This window comes from Nycticebus coucang, chromosome 4 (assembly GCF_027406575.1).
Source record: "Nycticebus coucang isolate mNycCou1 chromosome 4, mNycCou1.pri, whole genome shotgun sequence".
Classification (NCBI taxonomy): Eukaryota; Metazoa; Chordata; class Mammalia; order Primates; family Lorisidae; genus Nycticebus; species Nycticebus coucang.
In genome coordinates, this window is record NC_069783.1 from 103,572,354 (window position 1) to 103,597,190 (window position 24,837).

Consider the following 24,837-nt stretch of genomic DNA (forward strand, 5'->3'; position numbering starts at 1 on the left):
GCTTTTAACCTAAAGGATATTGCCCCAGGGGGACAGAAGCAAGATGGAGCTAGTTATGTTGAGCCTCTCTTTGACCCTTACACAGTCTAGCTTTTTTCTAGCCTGCTCCTTCAAATTCTCTCCTCCTCTTCCCATTACCTAGTTCCAAAGTTGCATCCACATTTTCAGGCACTTGTTACAACTTCCCACTTCTCTGTTATAAATTTCTGTATTAGTTTGTTTGTGCTGCTGTAATAGAATGCCAAAGAGTAGGTAATTTAAAATGAATGGAAATTTAATGGCTCATAATTCTAGAAACTGAGAAGTCTGGTATCAAGGTGCTGCCATCTTCTTGCAAGGGTCTTCTTACTGTCTCATCATGTCATAGAAAGCAAGAGGGTGAGAGAGAGTAGGAGGCTGAACTTGACCTTTAATGATGGCACCAATCCCATCTGTGAGTGGAGCCCAATGGTCTTATCATCTCTTAAAGGTCCCACCTCTTTATATGATTACAATGGCAATTAAATTTCAGCATGAGTTTTGGAGAGAGGCAAACACTCAAATCATGAGAACTGCTTTTTATTTTCTATCAGCAGAACATTCCTCTGACTTTATTTATTTTATAGAAGAGATGACTTCCCTCTGTCTTTCAAACATGGGGTTTCAATTAAATTTTGCTTAACAGGAGTTCCATATGAGGGAAAATAATCATAGCTTTCATTTGCAGTGTTCAACAAGAGCCAATATATGTTTTACTTTTCAAATGATGATATTTTCCCCCAAAGTTTAAGTATGAAAAAATGAAAATCTAAATCAGTATTTATAAATGCCCCCACGTAGTTCTGGTTTCATTTGGTTTTTGATTTCGTTTTTAGCTATTCCCTAACAGTAAAGCACTGATGATCTATTTTTCAGAATTCTTGCAGCCATTCCTGGAAGCCTGTAGCAACACTTTATTTTTTCGTACTTGCTCCGTGCTGCTTCGAACCCCTAAGCTTGATCTTCAAATACTAGAAAAGCTCAGTATTATTCTACAAAAACTTTCGAAAATCAAGTAAGAATTTTTTACTTCTGACATTTTTTATTGAAAGATATCTTACTGTGATCATTTAGACCTTTCTAAATCCCATACTAGTTTAACTTTGGTTATTAAATCAAAATTTCCAATATACAGATATGGAAAATTAAGATTCATGAATATTAATGCAATCTAAGACTACATATTTAGTGATAGACTAGAATTAGATATCAGTCCTAGAACATATAGTTGTTTCTGTAGCTCAATTAAGCTAAATGAACTTTAAATACCATAGAGTATAGAAAAGTAAGAACAGTTTTCAGCAACCAAGTGATAACAGAATAAATCGTTGCATATTGGTAGTCATTAATATGTAGCGCTAAAGGTGAAAATTTAAAGAGATAATAAAAATGTATTTTTCAGTTTCTTATTAATGTTCTAAAGTGAGTTTAGAGAGTGAAAATCAAGCAAGCAGAAGAATTTAAAATTGTTTTAGTAACCAAATTTATTTTAGAAAACTATTATGGGCTTCCTACTGCCACTAATTTGGACTTCATTGTGAGAATTGAGGGCTATTTCCTTTTTCTCCTGAGTCAAATATTAATACAACCAGTTCATAAATTATGAATTATGAATTAAAGATTCAAAGATTCTTTGAATCTAGTGTAGTCTAGTGTTTCCTTTGAGGCAAATCTAGACACCTTCTGACTCATAACAGTACAATTTCTGTTTTGGTTCAGCCTTATTCCCTCATCTATAATTGCCATCAGAGAGAATTTAGGTGTTTCATCAGGCATCAGTGTACTTGAATAGTAAATGCAGTGCCTCTTAAATTTATTTGTCGATGGATCCATGTGTTCTATCTGGTACCATGCTTAGTACACTGTAGAGAGTTATTAATTGTCAAAATATAATCTTATTCTCAACTGACCACTTTGTTAGTTTTGGTCTGATACCAGTTAAACTTACCGATTGATTGTCTTTTCTTGCAGACTGTCAGGATTCTTTTGTTTGTAATCAGTAACTTCTTAGTAAGGCCTGTTGCAGTGTGCCTTGAAACTGCAATAACATTACTTAGATTTAATCCTTTTTTATTCGTTAATTCAAGTAGTCACAACGTGCAAATATATCCTTGGGCAAAATGTTTTACTATTTATGATTTACACAGCCCTACAGGAACCCTTCTGTCCCCGCGGGTCCCCCCCCCCACCAAGAACACAAAAGACCTAGTTAGCCCCACCCCAAAGAAATTTGGGCCAAAGGACCCTAACCCACCAAAGCCCTCTAGGCAAACTGGCCCTTACAACCCTGTGTAAAAGCGGTCTCTAACTGCCTCTGGGTGAAGACACATATCTGACCTGCCCAGGCATGTTGCTGTCCCTTTCAATGAGCCTAACCTTAACTTCTTCACTCTCTCTCAGTCTCATCTCTGAGCACCGCCACTTAAACCCTTCAATGTGTTTTGTACCTTAAGTTTATTTCAGACTTAGGTAAAGACCTAGAACAAAGCTCGCACCAGAGCATTGGGAATAGTTGATGCTTAAACAAGTCTTAAAACAGGGGTGTCAAAAAAAAAAAAAAACAGGGGTGTCCAACCCATGGGCCACATGTAGCTCAGGATGTCTATGAATGCAGCCCAACATAAAATTGTAAATTTACTTAAAACATTATGAGATTTTTTTGTGTGTGTGAAACTTGATTGCACAGTTCTCAAGCATGAACTTTGTAGAGGACAGTCAATGTCACCATAAAATAAACTGAGTGCACTCTCGCTGCTTGTACACATGCGCGGCTTCAGTTTTACTCAGTGTGCGGCTTCCAGTGTGATGTCTTCCAAGCTCAGAGACTCGAATTGGCATCATCAAATGTTATATGTGCTCGTGGTCCTTTGGCAAGGCAGCAATTATCCATAATATTTCAACCTACCATTGCAACAGTACTGGTTGATTGTTATTTAGGAGTCAGGAGAGTGTTTTTATTTGATTACTAAGGTACTTCTACACCTCGGCAGCACCTCTCACATTGCCCACTGGACTTCATAATCCACCTCCACCTCGCCCTGCATTGGCAGCCAAGATATGGAAGGGCCAAACCTTGCTTTCTATTTTCTGTCAATTAATTTTTATAATAAAAGTAAATACAATCCCTTATCTATTTTTTTTTTTAATTTCAGGTTCATGTCAGGGTACGAACAACCAAATCACAATATTAGAATTTGTTAGGTAGAGTCCCTCTCGTAGTTATATCCTGCACCCAAAAGGTGTACCTTATACCCCTACTTTGTGCCCGTTCGCTAGGAGCACCCCAAATATCTATTATTATTTTGTTAATCCAAGCATGGCTTCTATAATGTCTCAAAAGAAAACAGAACCTCAAAAAAGAAAAAAATTAGGGATGAAGGAAGATTGTTCAATGGAAAGTGAACAGGTAAACTACTTTTTTGTTGAGGCAAATAGTAAGGCACTCTGTTTAATTTGTAGGGAATTTGTACAAGTTTTCAAAGACTATAATATGAAAAAGCCTTATATGCAAAAATATGCTGCCAGATTTGATGAGTATGAAGGATTGTGTTGTAAGAACAAAATACTGGAACTGAAAAAAAGTGTTTTCTCAGCAAAAATTTTTATAAAAAGTTACAGCTCAAACAGATTTCACTGTAGAAGTTAATTATGTGTTAGCATATTTAATAGCAAAAAATCAAAACCATTTACTGAGGGTGAATTTATTAAGCAATGTATGAAAAGCATGCAGATATAATTTGCCCTGAATAAAAAGGGGGATTTTTCTGCCATGTGTGGTGACTATGCCTATAATCCTATCACTCTGGGAGGCTGAGGTAGGTGGATTGCTTGAGCTCACGAGTTTTAGACCAGGCTGAACAAGAATGAGACCTCATTTCTATTAAAAATAGAAAAATTAGCCGGGTGTGGTGGTGTGTGCCTGTGGTCCCAGCTACTTGGGAGGCTGAGGCAAGGGGATCACTTGAGCCCAAGAGTTTGAGGTTGCTGTGGGGTACAAAGCCATAGCACTCTACCCAGGGCAACAGAATGAGACTCTGTCTCAAAAAAAAAAAAAAAAAACAAGACTGTGGATTTCATAAGGGCCAAGGGATTAAATCATTACCAATTCCAGAAATTCCTTAAAAGTTTGATGCTGACTCTTCTAACATTGTTTACTTTTGGGTAGTAAGATGGCAAAGTCCAGGCCAAATGTTGAAAAGATTTTATGATTTGCGACATGTTATCAAGTTGTTTATGGTATCAAAACCCAAATTTGTACCAGAACTTGATGAAAACTGGCTTACAGATGTATCATTTTTTAGTGGATTTAGCTGTTCCTTTAAATGAGTTAAACCTGTGTCTTCAAGGTGAAAACCAGTTTATCAATCAGTGTTTCAAACCAGAACAGTATTGCAACTGAAACTGACATTATGGTAAGCTCAAGTTAAGGCAAGCAATTTTATGCATTTCAACATGGTTAACCACGGTCCTGTCAACAGCAAAATATATGCAGCCTTACTTTTTGATTTGATACAAGAATTATTTCCAGTAAAATAATATTTTGGTACATTTGTGACTCCATTTTCAGTCGATATAAATTCTTTGTTGAGAATATTCCAATTTTGAGAATGCATAGAGCTGCAATCTGACATTCAACTTAAAGAAAAATTTGATCATGTCTCCTTATTGGACTTTTATGGGTCTGTCTTCCCAGAGACAAATATCCCTCATTTCACAGTCACACCTTATTCATGTCATTGCTTTTTGGCAGGACTTACATTTGCAAGTAACTATTTTTAATAATGAAGTACATTAAGAGTAAAATTAGAACTAAAATATCTGCTGAGTACCTCGAGAACTCTGAGAATTACATTTACTTTCATCAAAGCAGATATTGATGCCTTAGTTTCTCAAATACAGTGCCAGATATCCCACTAGTTTTATGTTGCCCACTTTTCAATAAAAATATAAAAATACCAAAGACATTTTATTACTTAGATATGTAAATATTCTATATTAGTGATTGCAAGTTGCTCAATGATTTTAAAAGACTCTGTGAACAGGCCACTGCATTATTAGGATTATTATGTGAGGATATTTTTGCTTGTCTGTGATGGCAGATATTGTGAAAACTAGGCACAGATTTTTTTCTTCTGCTCATCAGCTGTTGTTAGTGTATTTAATTTGTGGCCAAGACAACTCTTCTTTCAATGTCTCAAAAGAAAACAGAACCTCAAAAAAGAAAAAAAATGGGGATGAAGGAAGATTGTTCAATGGAAGGTGAACAGGTAACTACTTTTTTGTTGAGGCAAATAGTAAGGCACTCTGCTTAATTTGTAGGGAATTTGTACAAGTTTTCAAAGACTATAATATGAAAAAGCTTTATATGCAAAAACATGCATATAAAGTAAAGAAGCCAAAAGATTGGACACCCTGTCTTAAAGCTTTAAAACCACAAAGATGTAAATCCTTTTTATTAAAGGATGGTAATAAGGTTATTTGATCATTTCTCTCAAGAAATAAATATATCTAGAAAAAGAAATAAGAAGTATGTTATAAGATTTTATTTTGATTGATTGAAAATGCTGACTGATTATTAAAAAGAGGATAGTTGAAGTATTTTGGAGCCAAGTTGAAAGATAAGCCAATATTCTGTTACTTTAAAAAAGCCCTGCTTGAGGCCAGGCGTGGTGGGTCAGGCCTGTAATCCTAGCACTCTGGGAAGCCGAGGTGGGTAGATTGCTTGAGCTCAGGTGTTCAAGACCAGCTTGAGCAAGAGACCCTATATATAATGCAAATAGAAAAACTATTTGGGCTTCATGGGAGACACCTATCGTGCCAGCTGCTCAGGAGGCTGAGGCAAGAGGACTGCTTGAACCCAGGAGTTTGCGGTTGCTGTGAGTTATGATGACATGGCACCGTAAGTGGGCAACAGAGTGAGACTCTGTCATAAATAAATGCATAAATAAATAAATAAATAACCAAACAACCCTGCTTACTTAAAATAAGATGATCAAATATTTGACTCTTATCTATGGAAAATAAGTTTTCTTAAGCTGAATAAGGTGCAGTTTTTGAGATTATAAAATGTTTCCTCTTTTCCCCCAAATGCTTTTCTACTTGAGGCCCATCTCATAAAACCTATTTTGTTTGTCTTTTAGTTCTCTGTTTTATCCACTATTTTTAAAAAACAAATGCCACTTTCTCACAATTACATGAGTTATCTCTCAATGTCATTACAGATAACATTATAGATAGCATCCTTAAGTATGTGTAATTTAATTATGTACTCATTCTTTTACAGGAGTAATAAGAAGCTCTTTGAACTTTTTACAATTCATCTGATGCTTCAAGAAATACAAAGGACAACCCATCCAGAGCATGCCTTTCTCTGTATTAATCTAAACTCAACTCTGTTCAACTTGGGTTTAACAAAATGCAACTCTGTAGTCTCCAGTGAAAGCCATTAGGCTGGCTTATTTTTAAATATATATCTGTTGCTTATTTTGTGAAAATGTAAAAATCACCAAAGTAACTAAAATTCTACCAAGTAAATTTATCAGTAGCATCATTTATCATGAAAGATAGAAAGGGTTTTTTTTGACTTTTTACATGAAATCTATAGAAACTATGGCATTTTTGAAATGTTTCAGTTCAACTAAGGTTGTACTAATGTACAAGATGGCATTTCTAGAATTTATGATAGTGGGGTTACTTTTTGTGAAAGTATTTTAGGAAAATTCTTAAAGTTATGTGATTATTTGGAATAAAATTGGGACTTTTATGGGAGTAGGGTTAAATCATGTTGTTATTCTGTTAATACGTTAGAATTCTTCCTCTTAAAAGCAAAAGTACATGTTTTTAAACTATTATCTTGATATAATTTTTCTACATATTGTAGCTTACATATTTCTACAAATATTCTTTTATTATGCTGTTCACAGAATACTTTAAGAGATTTATTTTTTCAAAATAATTTATTACTGAAGCATGTATGTATAATATAAGACATTTATTTAAACAATGGGGACAATAAACAAGAATATCAAAGTCCCATTACCGTAAATAATCTCTTGGTATAGCCAAAGATGAGTCTAAAATGGCCAGAGGTCTGGGTGAGGTGAAAGGTAGGCAGTGAAACTCAGAACTTAGAACAGGGATACTGAGGCACAAGAGAAAAGGAACATTGTTTTAAAGATTCATAAAAATATACATGATTCATGTATAATTTCAGTTCCAGGGTCTAGAAGTATTTTTCAGGAAACTGTTCTGGAAAATAGTTTTCAGGAAACTTGTGTACTATTCCGGAGAAACTATTCTCCAAAAAAATGTAGGTAAATGCACCTTTGCAAAGCAGAAAATCCATAGGAGGGGACAGTTGAGGTGAATATGGTGTAACTTCTAGGAACCTGAAAAAATAGCAGCACAAATGCACATTGTAAACAGAAAATAACATGATTGCAAGAAAGTAGTATTATGAGACGAAAGATGTTCTGAGAACTCAGAGTACATTGAGATGATACAAATGAGTGGACAAGACCGGCATGGCAGCCAGCAGACGGGTGTCTGGTGTTTCTGAAGGAGAGAGTGGAGCAAGAGCAGCAGAAGCAACATTCTGAGATGCAGTTGAGTAAAACTGGGAGGAAGGGTTGGAGAAAGATCTGAACATGCAGATCTAGGAGAAAAGATGATATATAATTAAATACATCCTGTAGAAAAATAAATTATATGGATAAAAGCAAAACCAAACAAAAGCCAGCTATCTATAAGAGAAAACAAAACAAGCTAGCCTCATAGAATTCCAGAAATTAATATGGAGTTCTGGAGGGAAAGATTTTAAGCACAGAAATTTACATCTAGTGACGATGCCTTTCATAGGTGAAGATAATGGAAAAACATTTTAAGACATGCAAATGTGGAGAAATTACGCCACTTATGTACTATTCCAGAGAAGAGTGGCTATATGTAGATTAACCAACTTAAAGATGAAGGAAAACTGCGCATGTTAAATCAGCCTTATACCAAAAGACTGTAGTGAAGAAGACTTACATTTAAATAATCATCGTAAATCTGTTTATGAAATGCAGTGAAGTGTTAAGTTCTTCAAAAGGATAAATAATGGGGAAAGCAATATTTTAGTAGTCAGTATTTGGACAAGGCTATATTAACTTATGTTAACCAAAACTGAGACCTTGAGATGGAGGTCGAGGTGAAAGAGGAGGTGTCAATATTAACTATGACAATTATAAACATGTAATTTAAAGAATGCTTTTAGAAAATATCAAGGAAACTGCTATTAAAATAAAAGAAGAATAGTGTCAAAATACTGAAAAAAGAAAAAATGAAATATCTACATAGATGTGGCAAAAGATAGGATAATAGGAATATGAAAAGAACAAAAAATATACTTAGGCTATAAAAGAGACTTTAAAGTTATAAATAAATTCTATATTGCCATGCACTGATAAGTTTGAAAATCTAGATGAAGACCATTATCTGGCAAAAGATGTTATCAGAATTGTGTCAAGAAATCTGCAATAATAAATCATTAAAATCTTTTATAAAATCTGAGTGACTATAGCCATTGCTGTAATTAGGTCTCAATATGCTATGTGAATGGAGATGGGAGTGAATTTGCAGTAGATTTTTACCCATATAATTTTTTTATGTTTATATAATTTTTATATCTCAAGGTCCCATTAATAATTACCCATATGACTCAAGTTTTTGAGTCTTTCAATCTCTGCATTTATTGGACTAACAGAAGAAGTCTTTCTAGAATAAGTGAAATAAAATAGAGAGTTTTTGTTGCCAGCATTGTGGTGGAATTCACTCACCCTACAGGTGCAGTACAACTAAAAATGTCAAGGATGCATGAAAACAGGATGGAGCTGGTGGCAAATTAAAACAGTTCCTTGGAAGTCAGAAATGATAAATCCAAAGTAAACAAATAAAAAGAAATAATAGGAATCAGACCAAATTCATGAAATTAAAAACAAGCAATCAATAGAGGAAATCAATAAAACCAAAAGCTGTTTCTTTGAAAAGATTGATAAAATCAATAAGCTTCTTATCAGGCTAAGAAAAAAAAAAAGAGAAGGCACAAGTTGCTAGTATCAGAAATGAAGGAATAATATGAACAACTCTATACCCACAAATTTGATAACCCTAGGTGAAATGGACCAATACCTTGAAAGACAAAATCACCAAAACTCACAAAGACATAATCTGATTAGGCCTATGTATCTGTTAAAGAAATTGAATCAATGAATAATAACATTCCTGAACAGAAAGCACAGGTTTACTGGTGAATTCTGCCAAATATTTATATAATTTTTTTTAGGAAGTAGAAGCAGAGGGAATACTTCCTAACTTACTATATAAGGCCAGTATTACCTAAATACCAAAACAAAACAGTCATTATAAGAAAAAACATCTACAGACTAATATCGCTCATGAACATAGATGCAAACGTCCTCAAAAAAATGCTAGCAAATTAATTAGCCAGGAATGGTGGCACATACCTTTAATTCCCAGCTACTTGGGAGACTGAGGCCGGAGGATGAGGTGAGCCTAGAAGTGTGAGGTTACGGTGAGCTACAGTGTCACCACTGCACTCTAGCCTGGGCAACAGAATGAGATCCTGTCTTAGGAAAGAAATTTTATACACACACACTGTCCAGAAAGTATCCAGTCATTGTTAACTATTTTTCCCATTACACAGCTGGATACTTTCTGGATGGCCCTCATACATATAAAGCAAATCAAATCCAATGATGTATAAAAAGAATGATATACCATGACCAAGAGGAATTTATCCCGGGCATGCAAGATTGGTTCAATGTTTGAAAATCAATTAATGTACTCCATCTCATCTACAGGCTAAAAAAGAAAAATCACATGATTATATCAATAGATACAGAATAAAGCGTTTGGCCAAATCCAATACCCATTCATGATAAAAACTCTCAGTAAACTAGGACAATCTTCCTCAGCTTGATTTAAATTAAAAAACCTCTGATAACCTACAGGTACTCATACTTAATAATGAGAAACTAGAAACTTTCTCATTAAGACTAGGAAAGAAAGTATGTCCCTTTCACTATTCCTTTTCTTTCTATTTCCCTTTTCTCCTTTCCCTTTCCTTCTTTCTGAGGAAGTCTTTCTCTGTCACCCAGGCTGAAGTGCAGTGGCCTAGTCATAGCTAATTGCAACCTTGGACTCCAGTGGGCTCAAGCAATCCTACCACCTCACCTTCCTGGGTAGCTGAGACTACAAGCATGCACCACTATGCCCAGCTAATTTATTTTTATTTTTTAGAAATGGGATCTTGCTATGTTGCCCAGGCTAGTCTTAAACTTCTGGCCTCAAGTGATCCTCTTGCCTTAGCCTCCCAATCAGGTGAGATTATAGGTTCAAGCTACCATACTTGACTCATCACCCCTTTTCAACATTTTTGTGAAAGTCGAAGCTAATAAGACAATAAAAGGACATAAAAGGTATATTCATTGGGAATGAAGAAATAAAACTGTCTTTGTTAACATATGGCAATACTATGTATAAAATCTGAAAGAATTTACCAAAAACCTCCTGAAACTAATAAGCAATTATAGCAAGATTACAGTAAACAAGGTGATTACTGTAATAAAATAAAAATAAAACATTTCCTTATACAATCAGTCCTGGGTTATGAACAATATAGGTGCTGTAGGTTTTTTTTTTTTTTCAGGAACTGGTATTTATTATCAAAGTCATATTTGATGTCAACAAGATGCCACAACTACAAAAAAAAAATTGCGCACATTGCAATCTCAATGCAAACAGTCAAATGGAACCCCAGTCATTAAAAAAGTAATTCAAATTAACCCAAAAGCAACTAAATTTTTTAAACATCTTTATACATCCAGCCAACAAATTAAAATGGTTAACAAGAAAAAATACAAATTCAGAGGTCTGGTACCGATGTTTAAAAAAGGCAACTGCTTATGCGTTTCTATCAATTCGGACATCAATCTCTCGGCCACTCAGCTTCATGCCATTCATCATCCGGCAGGCCCTCTCAGCCACCTCTGGAGATTCAAACTTAACCACACTGCACCCCTTGGACTTCCTGTTCTCCATCTTGATGTCAGCATACAGCACGTGGCCACATTCGTTGAATTTGTCCTTTAGCATCTTCGATGTAAAATCAAATGGGAGAATTCTCACAAATATCTGGCAGGCCTTCCTGGCTGCCCCAGGAGCACGGCCTCCAGTGCCACGAAAGGAACCTGTGAAGCTTCCACCAAAGTTGCCACGTTCTATCTTGGTGGCACGGTCAAAGCTGGCACCGTCACCGCCACCCATGGCCAGGCCCATGCGCTCAATGCCAGCGCCCAAGGCTGGGCCCATGGCGGGGCCCATGCACTCCAGACTGTTGGCGCCCATGTGCTCTAGGCCGATGGCCATGCCCGCAGGCACCATGCACTCCATGCTCAAGCCCATGTGCTCAATGGTTTGGCCCACAAGGTCAATGGGAGTGGCCATGCGCTCAAGGCCAAAGCCCATGACGGCGCCCATAAGCTCCATGGCAGAACCAATGCGCTCCATGGTCTGGCCCATACGCTCGATGCTAGAGGCCACGTGGTCGAGGCCCAGCAGGCGCATACACTCTATGCCGGAGCCCATGCAGTCCATGACTAGGCCCATGTGCTCAATCTCAGAGCCCACGCGATCCATGCCATGGCCCAGGCCTGCACCCCTGTGCTCCAGCACCATCAATGCGGTCAATGCCAGGGCCCAGCCTCTCGATTCCAGGGACACTGCCTCTACTTCCACCTCCCTGCTTTGCAATGATCTCTCCAATCTTCAGTGCATTACTTAGGATTTCCATTCCTTTGCCAAGGGGCTCTCCAAAGCTTCCAAACATTCTCATCTCATTTCTGGCAAAGTCTCTTTGAAATCTCCACCCATGCCACGTTTCATCTCATTTATTCTGCCCATATTCATTCCAGATCCAAAACAACCCGTGTTTTCCATACCACTGCCAAAAGGTCCTTCCATGCCCCCCATTTTATTTATTCCAAATCCTATGCCTTCCCTTCCCATTCCTGCAGGTCCTAAGATTCCCATGCCAATGCCTTTATTCAGGTGATTGGCATCGATAGGCTGCCCTCCTAGTCCTAACCCCATGCCAATGCCACCAAGGCCGTGAGGAAGTTGTTGTGGACGCTCAGGAGGGAAAAAAATCTCCCTTTGGTAAGGCCCTCTCATCCATTTTGACATGCATTGGTCTATGTTCACTTGGCCATTGAACATAGATATAGCTTGCACAGCTTCGATGGACTGTTCAAATGTAACAGTGCCTATTCCATGACTTTTTCCATCTTTATCCTCAAGAATGTCTGCCCGGACCACCACACTAGCCATACTAAAAACTTCCTTCAGTTTCTTCAAGCCAACTGTATAATCCAGCTTTTGCATTGCTCTCCTGGCATGTTCCCCATCAGGATCTTCTTTGACTTTCAGGGGTCTTCCACTCAGACTTTGCTTGTTTAGGACTTCTGCACTTTTTTCATGCTCTCTTCTGTCTTGAATTCAACAATAGCACATCCCCTTGATTTTCCTTCAGCATCCATTAAGAGCTCCACGTATGTAACCTCACCAACTTTTTCTTTAACCAGGTCTTTAACTGACTGCCATTTCACATCAAAAGGTACGTTTGTAATGAAGGCTCTGTACCTTTTAGTTGGATTGGCATATGGCACAAAGCAATTGCCTCCTCTTTTTATGTTTTTCTCCTTCCTCTTTTTTTTTTTTTTTTTTTGTGGTTTCTGGCCAGGGTTGGGTTTGAACCCGTCACCTCTAGCATAGGGGACCGGCGCTCTACCCCTTTGAGCCACATGTGCCGCCCTCCTTCCTCTTCTCGTTCTGAGGAGGTCGTACTCCTTCACCCTTAGGGCCTGGAGCCCCATTGCCGCTCGGCACTATGGGCGCACTGCTTTCTTCCTGCATTTTGATCTCCATTGCCGCCACCTCAGCTGCCGCTTCGACCCCTGCCACCATTTTCCGGTGCTGTAGGTTCTTAAGTTGAATTTGTATGTATGTTGGTACATTTTCCTATTACCTGTAATAGTCTCTGTTCGTAAGTGCGAATCAAACACCAGTCATGTGTTCGTAACTTGGGGACTTACTGTAATTGCCTCCGTTCATAAGTGTGAGTTGTACTTAAGTCAGATGTTTATATCTTGGGGACTGCCTATAAACCAGTGATGAAAAAGTGGAATTTGAAAATAAAGACAAAAGAGCATTTACATTAGCACCCTCCAGAAATAATTAGGTAGCAATTTAACCAAATATGTATGAAAGCTCTTAGGAAAGAAATCAAAGATTTATAAAGAAAGCTCTTAGGAAAGAAATCAAAGATTTAAATTAACCAGAAAGTCCAAGTTCATGGAAAAGAAGACTCACTATTGTCAAGATTTTGGTGTTTTCCAACTTGATCTGTAGATTTTGTGCAATCTCCTTCAAAATCCTAGCAAATGACTTTGTGGGTTTTGACAAACTGATTCCAGAGTTTATATAGAGAGACAAAAGACCCAGACTAGCCAACACAATATATTGAAGAAGAAAAACAAAGTTGGAGGCCAGACATTACTTACTTATGACTTACTATAAAGCCTTAGTGATGACAGTGTGAGATTAGCAAAATAGCAGACCAATAGATGAACAGAACAGAAATAAACCTATATTAATATAGTCAGTTGATTAGAAAAATTTTTTTAGAGACAGGGTCTTGCTGTTGTACCCAGGCTCACCTCAAACTCCTGGGCTCAGGAGGAGAAGTGATTTTCCCGTCTCAGCCTCCCAAATAGCTAAGACTACAAGCCACCATGCCCTGGTAATCAATTGATTTTTGACAAGGGAGCAAAGGCAATATAATGGATAAAAGATAACTTCTCAATAAATTGTGGTGGAATAACTGGACATCCACATGCAGAAAAAAATGTATCTAAACATAGACCTTATACTTTTCACAAAATTAACTCAAGTGATCACAAACCTAAATGTAAAATTCAAAATTATAGAACTAGAAGATAACCTAGGAGAAAATCTAGATGACCTTGGGTTTGGCAATGATCTTTTAGATAAGATTCCAAAGGCACGATCCATGAAAGAAAGAATTGATAAGCTGGACTTTATTAAATATTTCAGCTCTAAGTCACTGTCAAGAGAATGAAAATACAAGCCACAAATATTTGCAAAAGACATCTGATAAAGGACTGTTATTTAAAATTTACAAAGAACTCCTAAAACTCAAAAATCAGGAAACAACCTGCCTTAAAAATGGGCCAACGGCTTTTACAGATTTAGGGATGGCAAATACATTCCTGACAAGATGCTCCACATCATATGTAATCAGGGAAATTCAAATTAAAGCAACAGTGAGATGCCTCTACATACCTATTGGAATGACCAAAATCTAGAACACATTAAAGTAAATGCTAGAAAGGATATGAGCAATAAGAACTCTCATTCATTGCTGGTGGAAATGCAAAATGGTACAGCCACTTTGTTTTTATTTATTTATTTATTTATTTATTTATTTATTTTCTCTATTCATGTACAGGTGTTTATTTGGTTTCCACTTTTTGCCTTCACAAAATTAAAGAGGCTTAAAATTTAATAACAATAACAATGTTTAAGATAAAGACTAGAAACATAAACCTCGTAAAGTGGGGCTGCACCTGTGGCTCAAAGGAGTAGGGCGCCATCCCCATATACCGGAGATGGCAGGTTCAAACCCAGCCCTGGCCAAAAACTGCAAAAAAAAAACCAAACAAACAAAAAAAAAACTCGTAAAGAACAAACAAAGATAAATACAATTGGAAAAGAAATCAGATGATTGCTGCAACGAAATATTGAGCAATAATAATAATAATGCAGGGCAGCACCTGTGGCTCAGTGAATAAGGCCCTGGCCCCATATACCGAGGGTGGCAGGTTTGAACCCGGCTCCAGCCAAACTGCAACAAAAAAAATAGCCAGGCGTTGTGGTGGGTGCCTGTAGTCCCAGCTACTCGGGAGGCTGAGGCAAGAAAATCGCCTAAGCCCAATAGCTGGAGGTTGCTGTGAGCTGTGACGCCACGGCACTCTATGAGGGCGACAAAGTGAGACTCTGTCTTAAAAAAAAAAAAATAATAATAATGCAAAAAAAGTAACAAGTGGTACAGCCACTTTGGAAGATAGTTTGGCAATTTCTTTTCTTTTTTTTTGGCAATTTCTTATAAAGCTAAACATACTCTTAGCAAACAACCCAACAACATATCCCTTGGTATTTACCCAAAAGAATTGAAACTTAGGTTCACAAAAAAACTTGCACACAGATGTTCATAGCATCTTTATTCATAATTACCAAAACTTGGAAGCAAGTAAGATGTGCTTCAGGAGGTGGGTAAATGAACTGTGGTAAATCTAAATCATGGGATATGATTTAGAAAAATAAAAATACTGTACAGTGCTAAAAAGAAATGAGCTATCAAACCATGGAAACAGATGAAGGAAACTTAAATGCATGTTACTAAATGAAAGAGGCCAATCTGAAAAGGCCATACTTGTATGATTCTGATTATATGACGTTCTGGAGAGGAGAAAACTATGAAGATGATAAAAAACAAATGTCAGAGTTTAGGGGGGAGAGAGGGATAAATAGACCACAGAGGCTTTTTAGGGCAGTGAGACTGCACTGTTGTGGTACTAAAATGATAGACTTAAACACCATTATACATTTGTCTATTCCATTAGAATGTGCGACACTAAGAACACTCAGCGTGCATTACTGAGCTGCTAACAAAGTAAAAAAGTTCCTTGGAGGCCAGAAATGGCAAGAAAGCATAAAATTGGTTGAGGGCTGGAGCAGAAAGTTTTCCCTTGGGTACTTTCCAGTCCCCGGTGGCCCTGAACCATGGTGGGCACATAGAGCTGAAGACAAAGACTGGACAAGCAGGGTGTAGATTGAACCAGTTAACCCCACATAAACTTAGGGTCCCTGAAGAGCACCATGTGTGACATAATTAGGAAACACAGAGAGAAAGTGAGGGTGCCTGTGCCAGCTTGGATTCTGATTGGGCGGGAACTCTCCCTTGGAGGTTCTCACCACTAGCCCACATTACATGGACTTGGGCCTGAAGTCACACTAGCTTGGTAGCCAGAAGAGTGAAGTGGAGAATTTAGGTGAAAGCGGTTGCAGACTGGCTACTGTCAGGTACCTGATAGAAGCTTCCCAGACCTTAGAAGCTCCCACAGATAAGATGCCTGAGAACATGAGCTCACGGTAAACATGCAGAAATTATAAACAACAAAATAGAACCACAATTGAGATATTATCATAATACAATATAAAATTCAATGGCTTTAAAGAAATAACAAGAGACTTCTAAAAATAACGAAGAAAGAAAGACTAACAAAACTGACTAGAAAGGTTTGAAAAAAACTTGTAAAAGGGAAAATGTAATTGAAATTTGGAACTCCAGGAATCATTGAAAATTAAAGCGGTCATAGTTAAAAGATAGACTTCATGAACAAGAGTATAGAATTGGAAGAATTACTCAAAATGCCCAGAAAAGGAAGACAAGAAAAATCTAAATGTTAGATTATATTACAAAAGGTAGCTTTAATGGTCTCCTATATACATCTTACTGAGTTCCAGAAGAAGGGAATATTCCAGAAGAGGCAGAGACAGTATTTCGACGATATTTGGCCGAGAATAAGTTACTGTAAATTGATGAAAAATGTGAATCTGCAGTTCAAGATGCCCAGTAAAAAATAAAAAGAAATCCACACCTAAAAACGTGCTGAGTTGAAGAATACCAAAGACAAGCAGTCCAAGCTTAAAAGCACTTACAGAGGCTGGACAGATTAATTTCTAGGAGCAGGGTAGGCTGAAGACGACTCTCAGCAACCATCTCCACGCAATTGGGGGAAACATCATAAATGGGCTGAAAACAATGGCTGCTGCCGAGACTTTCCTACATGCAAACACCTTCCTAGAGCATGGCAATGTGAGCCATCGCCCACCGACCAGCCTGAAAGTGTCCTACCAATGAACTCGCCTTAAAGAAACTTCAGGAACAAATAGATCTCAGAGGCAATAGGAAATAACAAAGTTTATGGTGAATATATGAGTAAAACTAAACTATAAAATAGCCATATTTATGTGGTTGAAAAACTAACTTATCAAACAAAAATGCCATGAACCCTCTTCTAGTCAGGAACAGGGTACCTGGAATGAAAGTGTTTTAAAGTTCTTTTGTGCCTTAGTAAGATAACTCTGACTTTAAGTAAAACATGACTGTTAAAAATTATAGAAAAACCACTAAAAGATGGGAAATAGAGCATATTATTTTTAAATCAATGAGGGGATGACTCACTACAATGAAAGCAAGAAAAAAATTAGCATGGGAAAATGAGGCAAACACACAAATAACACCAAAGAAGATAATAGAAATGAACCCAAATATCTCCGTAATCATGATCAGTGTTTATAACTTTGACTCAAATGGTACAAAAGCAATTTATGTAACCAAAACATTTATGCACCTGCAATATTCTGAAATTTAAAAAAAAAAAAAAAAGACAAAAATCAGCCATTTATCATTTTTGGGAGCTATTCTGAAAACATAAGAACACAGAATAAATGAAAGTGGAAAAAAGATACACATAAAATTTATGCAAAAACATTCCTTGTTTCCCCCTATATTTCATTTCAACCCACGGTTTGTAATTTGCTGGTCTGAAGCCTTTGAATGCATGTAAAGGGAGGTGTGCTGGCCGCGTAGGTGTGTGTGCCAGACGCCCAAGGCTTTGGAGTGTGCCGGTCTCTGAGTCATGTGTCTTTGTGAGGACAGACAGGATTCCAGAGGTCTGGTTTTAACCTCCCTGGCTTAGGCTGAATTCATGAAATAACAAGGTCTGTGGTTATTTACATAAAGCTCCGAGAGTATTTGAGGGTGAATCCATGGCACCCAGTTGAGAGGAGACCAGACTGCAGCAGTTTTTGTGGCTGCTGTCACTGCCAGTCATGCAAGAGGAAGACAGAGAGGTGACAAGAGCATGTGCCCGGCGCTGGGCCCAGCGCTTTCCCTCTTTCCATCTTTAGCACAACGCCACAGTTAAATGCTGTTCCAGCCCTGACACCCAGACAAGGAGGCAGGATCCCGGCACAACCAGCAGGGGCAGGGCTGCCAGGGGACCCCCGTGTGCCCATTCTTGAGGCCAGCGTGCGTGCAGGTCCCTGGGTGTTCACCTTAGCGAGGCGAGGTGGGACTCAGGAGGTTGGGCTCAGCCTCACGGGCGAGGCTGCAGTCTTCTGTCATCCCCTGCAGAACGTCCTTCCGTGGCCTGGGAGGCTGACAGGTACTGGTTTGTCTCATCGGGGCTAAGCTGATGAGGGGTGCCGTGGGGAGGGGAGTGGCATTTACTTCTCCTCTGAGGGCACAGACCTCCGTGTCTCCGAGATGGGCACCCCTGGTTTCCCTGGACCCCACTCCTCTCTTTGTGAGAAGCTCCTTCATAAATCACTCACCTTCAGGGGGCCATCTGCTTCCTGCGGGGAGCCAGACTGACTCACCAGCTTTACTTTCAATTGACGGGAAAATGGGTGGAGAGGCACTTTTGGAGAGAGACATGATCTCCCAATTCCATGAGGCAGAAGACGGGCATCTCATGCACAACCTGACTGGAATTAGAAGGTCTTTTGTGAAAAAAATGAACCTCTGGCAGCACCCGTAGCTCAGTGGGTAGGGTGCCGGCCACATACACTGAGGCTGGTGGGTTCAAAGCCAGCCCGGGCCAGCTAAAACAACAATGACAACTGCAGCAACAACAACAAAAATAAAAATAAAAAATAGCCAGGTGTTGTGGTGGGCACTTGTAGTCACAGCTACTTGGGAGGCTGAGGCAAGAGAATTGCTTAAGCCCAAGAGTTGGAGGTTAGGGTTAGGTTGGTGTGAGCTGTGATGCCACAGCACTCTACCCAGGGCAACAGCTTGAGACTATCTCAAAACAAAAAAAGAACCTGTATGGGACATTGAATACATGTCCATTCTGAAAAGCCCCATGCTACAAGCAAAACAGAGGGGAGAGCGTCACTGAAGAGGGCAGGAAGAGAGACCTTGTCTGGTTTTTGCTTTCTGTCTTGAGGGTAATGACAGCATATTTAACATGTGATCAACATGAGAAAGTCAGGCTGGTACGATCCCACTGAGGGGCAAGGCACATGCCGCGGCTGTCCTGGCAAGTCCCCTGTCCTGGCAGCAGCCTCAGATGCCTGTTGACCTTTTTTCTCTTTCAAAAACCAGGCTGTGGCTGAGTCCAGGCAAGTCACCCTGGGACAGGCAGAGGAATGGAAGGTGTGCCTGCCAAGCCACACGCCTCCTCTGAGAACCCTGGCTTTGGCCAGGTGCTGCAGCCCCCCCTTCATCCCCCATCAGCAGCAGCTTCTGGAATTTCCCCATCTGCAGCCTCCACCCACATTCCTATCCGAGGAGCTAATCAGAATTGCCAATACAAATCTTTGTAGAGGATCAATGCTAAGAGATGCTAAATTATAATTTATTTCGTATGATATACCAATCAGTATCTCCTTTCTGGAAACTCTGTAAGGGAGCTCACACCTCTAACCTTTCTCCCCCTGCCCCCATGCTGGACTCCTGAAGATGAAATTGTGTGTGAGCTAAGGACACACCAAGGGACACTACGTTGTTTTGGAGCCAATTCAAAAAAATTCGAATTATGATTTAAAAATTACAAGTTCCATATGTTTTAAACAAATAGGCTTTAAATCTCAATGTAAGAGATTATGCATATAAATCAAAGACCCAAACTGTATAGCTCCTCAAGAAGTTTTTCTTTATTTAGCTGTTTGTCTGCCAACATGATTTTTGCTTTTTTGAGAAAAAGGAATTTAGTCTAATTCAGAGGTATTTTAAAGTTGTTTAAAATATGGACTGGGGAAGGACATTGAAATAGCATAGCAAGGAACTAGTAAGTAGGAGAGAAATGTAAAGAAATGTGTGGGTATGAAGATGTATTTTTGGTAAGGAAGGTTACAAAGAAAAGAGAGGTGGATATGGTGGCTCACACCTGTAATCCCAGTGCTTTCAGAGCTTGAGGTGCTGAGGATCAATTGAAGGCAAGAGTTTGAGACCAGTCTGGGCAATATAGCAAGACCCCATCTCTACAAAATATAAAAAAAATTAGCTGGGAGTGGTGGCACATACCTGCAGCCCCAGGTACTGAGGAGGCTGAGGCGGTAGGATCACTTGAATTGAGAAGTTCAAGGCTGCAGGTGAGCTATGATTACGTCACTGAACTCTAGCCTGGGTAACAGTGGACTCTGTCTCTGAAAAAAAGAAAGGAGAATAATTTTGTATGAAAAAGAATATGATGCAGTAAAGTAACTAGTTATTTGAGAAAGAAGAAATTAGAACAAAGGAGAAAGGTTTAGGCTGGGTGTCGTGGCTCATGCCTGTAATCCTAGCACTCTGGGAGGCTGAGGCAGGTGGATTCCTTGAGCTCAGGAGTTTGACACCAGCCTGAGGAATCGTTAAGACCCTATCTCTACTAAAAATAGAAAAACTAGCTGGCGTTATGGTGGGTGCCTGTTGTCCCAGCTGCTTGGGAGGCTGCAGTAAGGGGATTCTCAAGCCCAAGGGTTTGAGGTTGCTGTGAGCTATGATGCCACAGCACTCTACCCAGGCTGACAGAGTAAGACTGTCTCAAAAAAAAAGAAAGAGGGCGGCGCCTGTGGCTCAGTGAGTAGGGCGCTGGCCCCATATGCCGAGGGTGGCGGGTTCGGACCCAGCCCCGGCCAAACTGCAACAGAAAAATAGCCGGGTGTTGTGGCAGGCACCTGTAGTCCCAGCTGCTCAGGAGGCTGAGGCAAGACAATCGCGTAAGCCCAAGAGTTAGAGGTTGCTGTGAGCCGTGTGATGCCACGGCACTCTACCCGAGGGCGGTACCGTGAGACTCTGTCTCTACAAAAAAAAAAAAAAAGAAAGAAAGAAGGATTTACCCTTGTCATGAAATGTCTTTGCAGGTCATGAAAAGGTGCATGAAGGATGAATTTATGAAAGGCATTTTGTGTGCAATCAATTTGGCTGTAATCAGAAGGGAATTATGTCTTTTTGAAGATTGAATTTAGGTATTAAAAATATACTTTTCTGGTCCCCTATGTTAGAACAACAAGGTTTTCTTGAAGTATTGATCTACTCTTAGTAAAAATTGCAGGAGGTTTTGATTTTTAATTCTGAAATGTGCCTCTTTCCATTTTCAGCCATCTCCTGACCTGCAGCTTCTTCCTGTTTTATAGTTTCTATTTCTGCCACATTTCTTTCTGAGATCCATTTAATTTCCCTAATTTCAGGTTAGAAATGCTGTCTTTTTCATTTTGAATGATAACTTCATTTCTCGAGGTAGAGTTTTTCTCTCGAAGCTTCTCAGATTCCTATCTCAGCAGCTCGTCCTCTGTTGTCTGCTGCTGGGATTCGCAGGGCCTGTCACGGCCGCCTGCTCTGCCTCTCCTCCCTTTGAGATGGTCTGGGGTGGAAACTCTCTTCTAGCTTTCTTGTCTGCTCATTGAAGTTTTTACTCCGTCTCTAACTCCGTTATGGCCTGATACTGAAGTGTTTGTCTTGAAGACCTAGAAAAGCACTCTTACCTCCAGTAGACTTGATTCTATACTCTTGGCTTTTCCTTTTCTCTCTTTCTCTCTTTTTTTCTTTTTCTGAGATTAGGATCTTGCTCTGTCACTCAAGCTGGAGTATAGTGGTGCAATCACATCTCACTGCAGCCTCAAACTCCAGGGCTTGAGGGAGTCTCCCACCTCAGCCTCCCTAGTATCTAGGACTACAGGCATCCGCCGCCACAGCCAGCTAATCTCTTGGCTTTTCTTTTCTTTCTTTTTTTTAATTTGAGATAGTCTTGCTCTCTCAGCAGGGCTAGAGTGCTAGGCCTCATGACTTACTGCAACCTCTATCTCCTGGGCTCAAGCGACCCTCCTACCTAGGCCTCCCCTGTGGCTTTTCTTGATGTGTCTGAATTGTTCCACGTAACCAGGAAACTCCCCATGCTGTTAGGTCCTATATTATGGTATACACACATGCCTTCCTGTCTCTGATTAAATTCAAGTACCTTTTCATCAGGTTCAAGTTCCAGGTTATCCAAATGGGTTTCCCCTAAGGAGAAACAATCACACAGCAGGACGTTATCTTTACTTCTTTGGTAACTGCCCTAAGAAACAAAGATTTTGTGTTTTATCAAGATAATTTCAGGTTGTCTTTATCAGGTTTTTGATTACTTAGGAAAACTGAGCATTGAAAAGTTAACTTGTATTTTTTTACATCCATGTTACTTTCTGTATTGCTTTCAAAATGTTTTGACATCACTGTAGTTAAATGAATGAATAATATTAATTTTTCACAGTGGCCTATGATCCTGTTTCAACCAAGTGTTTAAAATCATTTGGCATCTTTGATTGTCTTTTTGACCAAAAATTAGAGCTTTCCCAGTTGGGACCCTGGGCAGCCTCATAGGATTTATTTCTCGCTTACAGAGATATTAAATGATTAGGCTTATTTGGTAAATTATATGGGAACATTGTCAAATGATAAGTAATACTGGATGTTTTAGTTACCTTTCTGGGCATTATTGATATGAAGGTTACAAAATTGCATAAAAGTCTTATAAATCTAATCTGTGTATGTCATCAGCCATAATTATGGTTACAATTATTTTTTGAGGAATAGGGTCTCACTATGTTGCCCAGACTGGTCTCAAACTCCTACCCTCAAGTTATCCTCTCATTTCAGACTCTCAAAGTGCTGGGATTACAGCTGTGAGCCAGTGCACCTGGCCTGATTACTATTTCATGTGCTGTAAAAATAACCAATTTGCTTGTCAGTGGCTGACTGATGAACTTCCATCAGATCTTTAACCATGCCTATTCTAAGTCCCTGCTGTTTGCTGTTTTTTTCTTATTTTACTGTAAAAAGACTTGCAATCAGATTCATAAAAAAAGACTCTAATAAGTACTTTTAAATACAGATTCTTTGTCATCAAAAACCAACAAAAAAACTATCCCTCTCTTTTAATTTCCTTCTATAAATACTGTTATTTTAAACTCTCCATCAAATGCCTTCTGATGGGAGGGTACAGAATGTGTCTGGCAATATGCAGCAAATCAGAGGTTTTTATCTTGCGTCTCCTGGGATGAGAAAAATAGTGGAATGAGGATGAGGGAGCTTCCAGGGCAGAAAAGCAACACAATTCGCTGGGGACACTGCTGGGCTGGGCAGGGAACCCTGCCAGGCCAAGTAGGGGACCCACAGGCTCAGGGCCAAGATTAAAGACAGATTTCTAATAACTTTAAGATAATAGACTAAATGAAAATTTCCTAGAATTCTACTAAAGAAACTGATAGGTTCATGAAACTGCTCATAAAGATCAAGCAAAACAAGAGTTAATGACATGAGATTGAATGCCTGATGAAGGTAATGCTTTATGACTTTCATTTGAAACAATATTGGTGCTTTACATTGTTTTGTCTTCCAAATTTAAGGAAATTTTCTCTCTCGAGCTACCTCTAATTTATAGTAATTCGGTAGGCTTTTGTGAACAAAGGTAGAAATATTTGCATTTTCTTTTTGGTCTTTCCAAAATGCAGAAATTGTCCATGAGTATTCTTCTTTTTTTAAGGGGGCAGAGGGTAATATGGTTACCTGCATAAGAATCTCATAAAGAAACAGTATATGAAGCTAAGCACAGTGGCTCATGCCTATAATCCCAGCACTTTGGGAGGCTGAAGTGGAAGGATCATTTGAGATTAGGAGTTTGTGACCAGCCTGGTCAATATAATGAGACCCCATCTTTGAGTAAAAATAAGAAAAATTACCCTGGTGGTCACATCTGTAGTCCCAGCTTCTCAGGAGGCTGATGCAGGAGAATTGCTTGATCCCAGTACTTCAAGGCTACAGTGAGCCATGATGGCACCACTGTGCTCCAGCCTGCATTGGATGTCAGAACAAGACCCTGTCAGAATGAAGCCCTCACGCCTCCCCATGCCAACTTTTCCACTTGGCAATATAACAGTGTAATTAAAGTTTCATAATTAGTAGCTTCTGCTGGTAACTTGACAGAACCTGACCTAAGAGACCCTTTAGTGTCTATTTGTTAAATAAGAAAATGTCTGCTATGCCATGTGCTGGGCCTGGATGGATTCCTCTGGGTAAATTTTGAGACTCATACACACAATAAGAAAACAGGCCATCTGGTTACAACATGTGTCACCTAATTCCCCATGGTCATTTGATTTATTCAATTGGCTGCCTTTGAGCCCAGGTCATGCCTCAAAACCATCATGCAAACTAGGATTGCCATATTACTATTAATTTTATTTTGCATTTACCTTTTTAAACTTTGTGCCTGTTACTTATTTCTTCAGAAGTACAACTCCTAACAGAATAATGCTGGCCCAGCATTATTAGGATGATAGCAAACAGATAAAATTGAACTGAACAATGGACCCCAGGTAGACCTAGCCTGAGAGCCACTCCCTATAAACCTCTCCTGTTGCTGAAATGTGGCTAAAAGGGTTTTTTGAAACTGACTCCTGGTCATCATTTGCCCACTCCAATGTGAGATCAGACCAGCGACCTGGGACTGGCCCATCCTAGCATCAAGGGACAGTTGAAATGCAACTACAGCATGACTGATGCTTTTGGAGAAAGACCTTATCAAAAAGGGGAAATGAAGGGCAGTGCCTGTGGCTCAAAGGAGTGGGGCACCAGCCCCATATACTGGAGGT

At 39.2% G+C, this 24,837-nt stretch overlaps 1 protein-coding gene and 1 pseudogene across 5 annotated transcripts in view; one reads left to right on the forward strand and one right to left on the reverse strand.

The window, feature by feature from the left end:
* CCDC138 (coiled-coil domain containing 138) overlaps nucleotides 1-6,787 on the forward strand; it is a 171,823-nt gene extending 165,036 nt beyond the window's left edge. For 2 of the 4 annotated variants that reach the window (XM_053589055.1, XM_053589057.1), the window contains 2 exons: nucleotides 895-1,033; nucleotides 6,302-6,787. In XM_053589055.1, the coding sequence (XP_053445030.1) occupies nucleotides 895-1,033; nucleotides 6,302-6,467 (305 nt within the window). In that variant the 3' untranslated portion in view covers nucleotides 6,468-6,787. The remainder of the gene's footprint in view (nucleotides 1-894; nucleotides 1,034-6,301) is intronic. The other 2 variants (XM_053589056.1, XM_053589058.1) reach the window with 2 other exon arrangements.
* Nucleotides 6,788-10,711: 3,924 nt separating this feature from the next.
* Nucleotides 10,712-13,041, reverse strand: LOC128584151 (heterogeneous nuclear ribonucleoprotein M-like; annotated as a pseudogene). Its single transcript, XR_008379642.1, has 3 exons — nucleotides 12,903-13,041; nucleotides 11,955-12,787; nucleotides 10,712-11,871 (listed from the first exon to the last, which is right to left on the reverse strand). The product of XR_008379642.1 is annotated as a heterogeneous nuclear ribonucleoprotein M-like (transcript).
* Nucleotides 13,042-24,837: the final 11,796 nt, after the last annotated feature.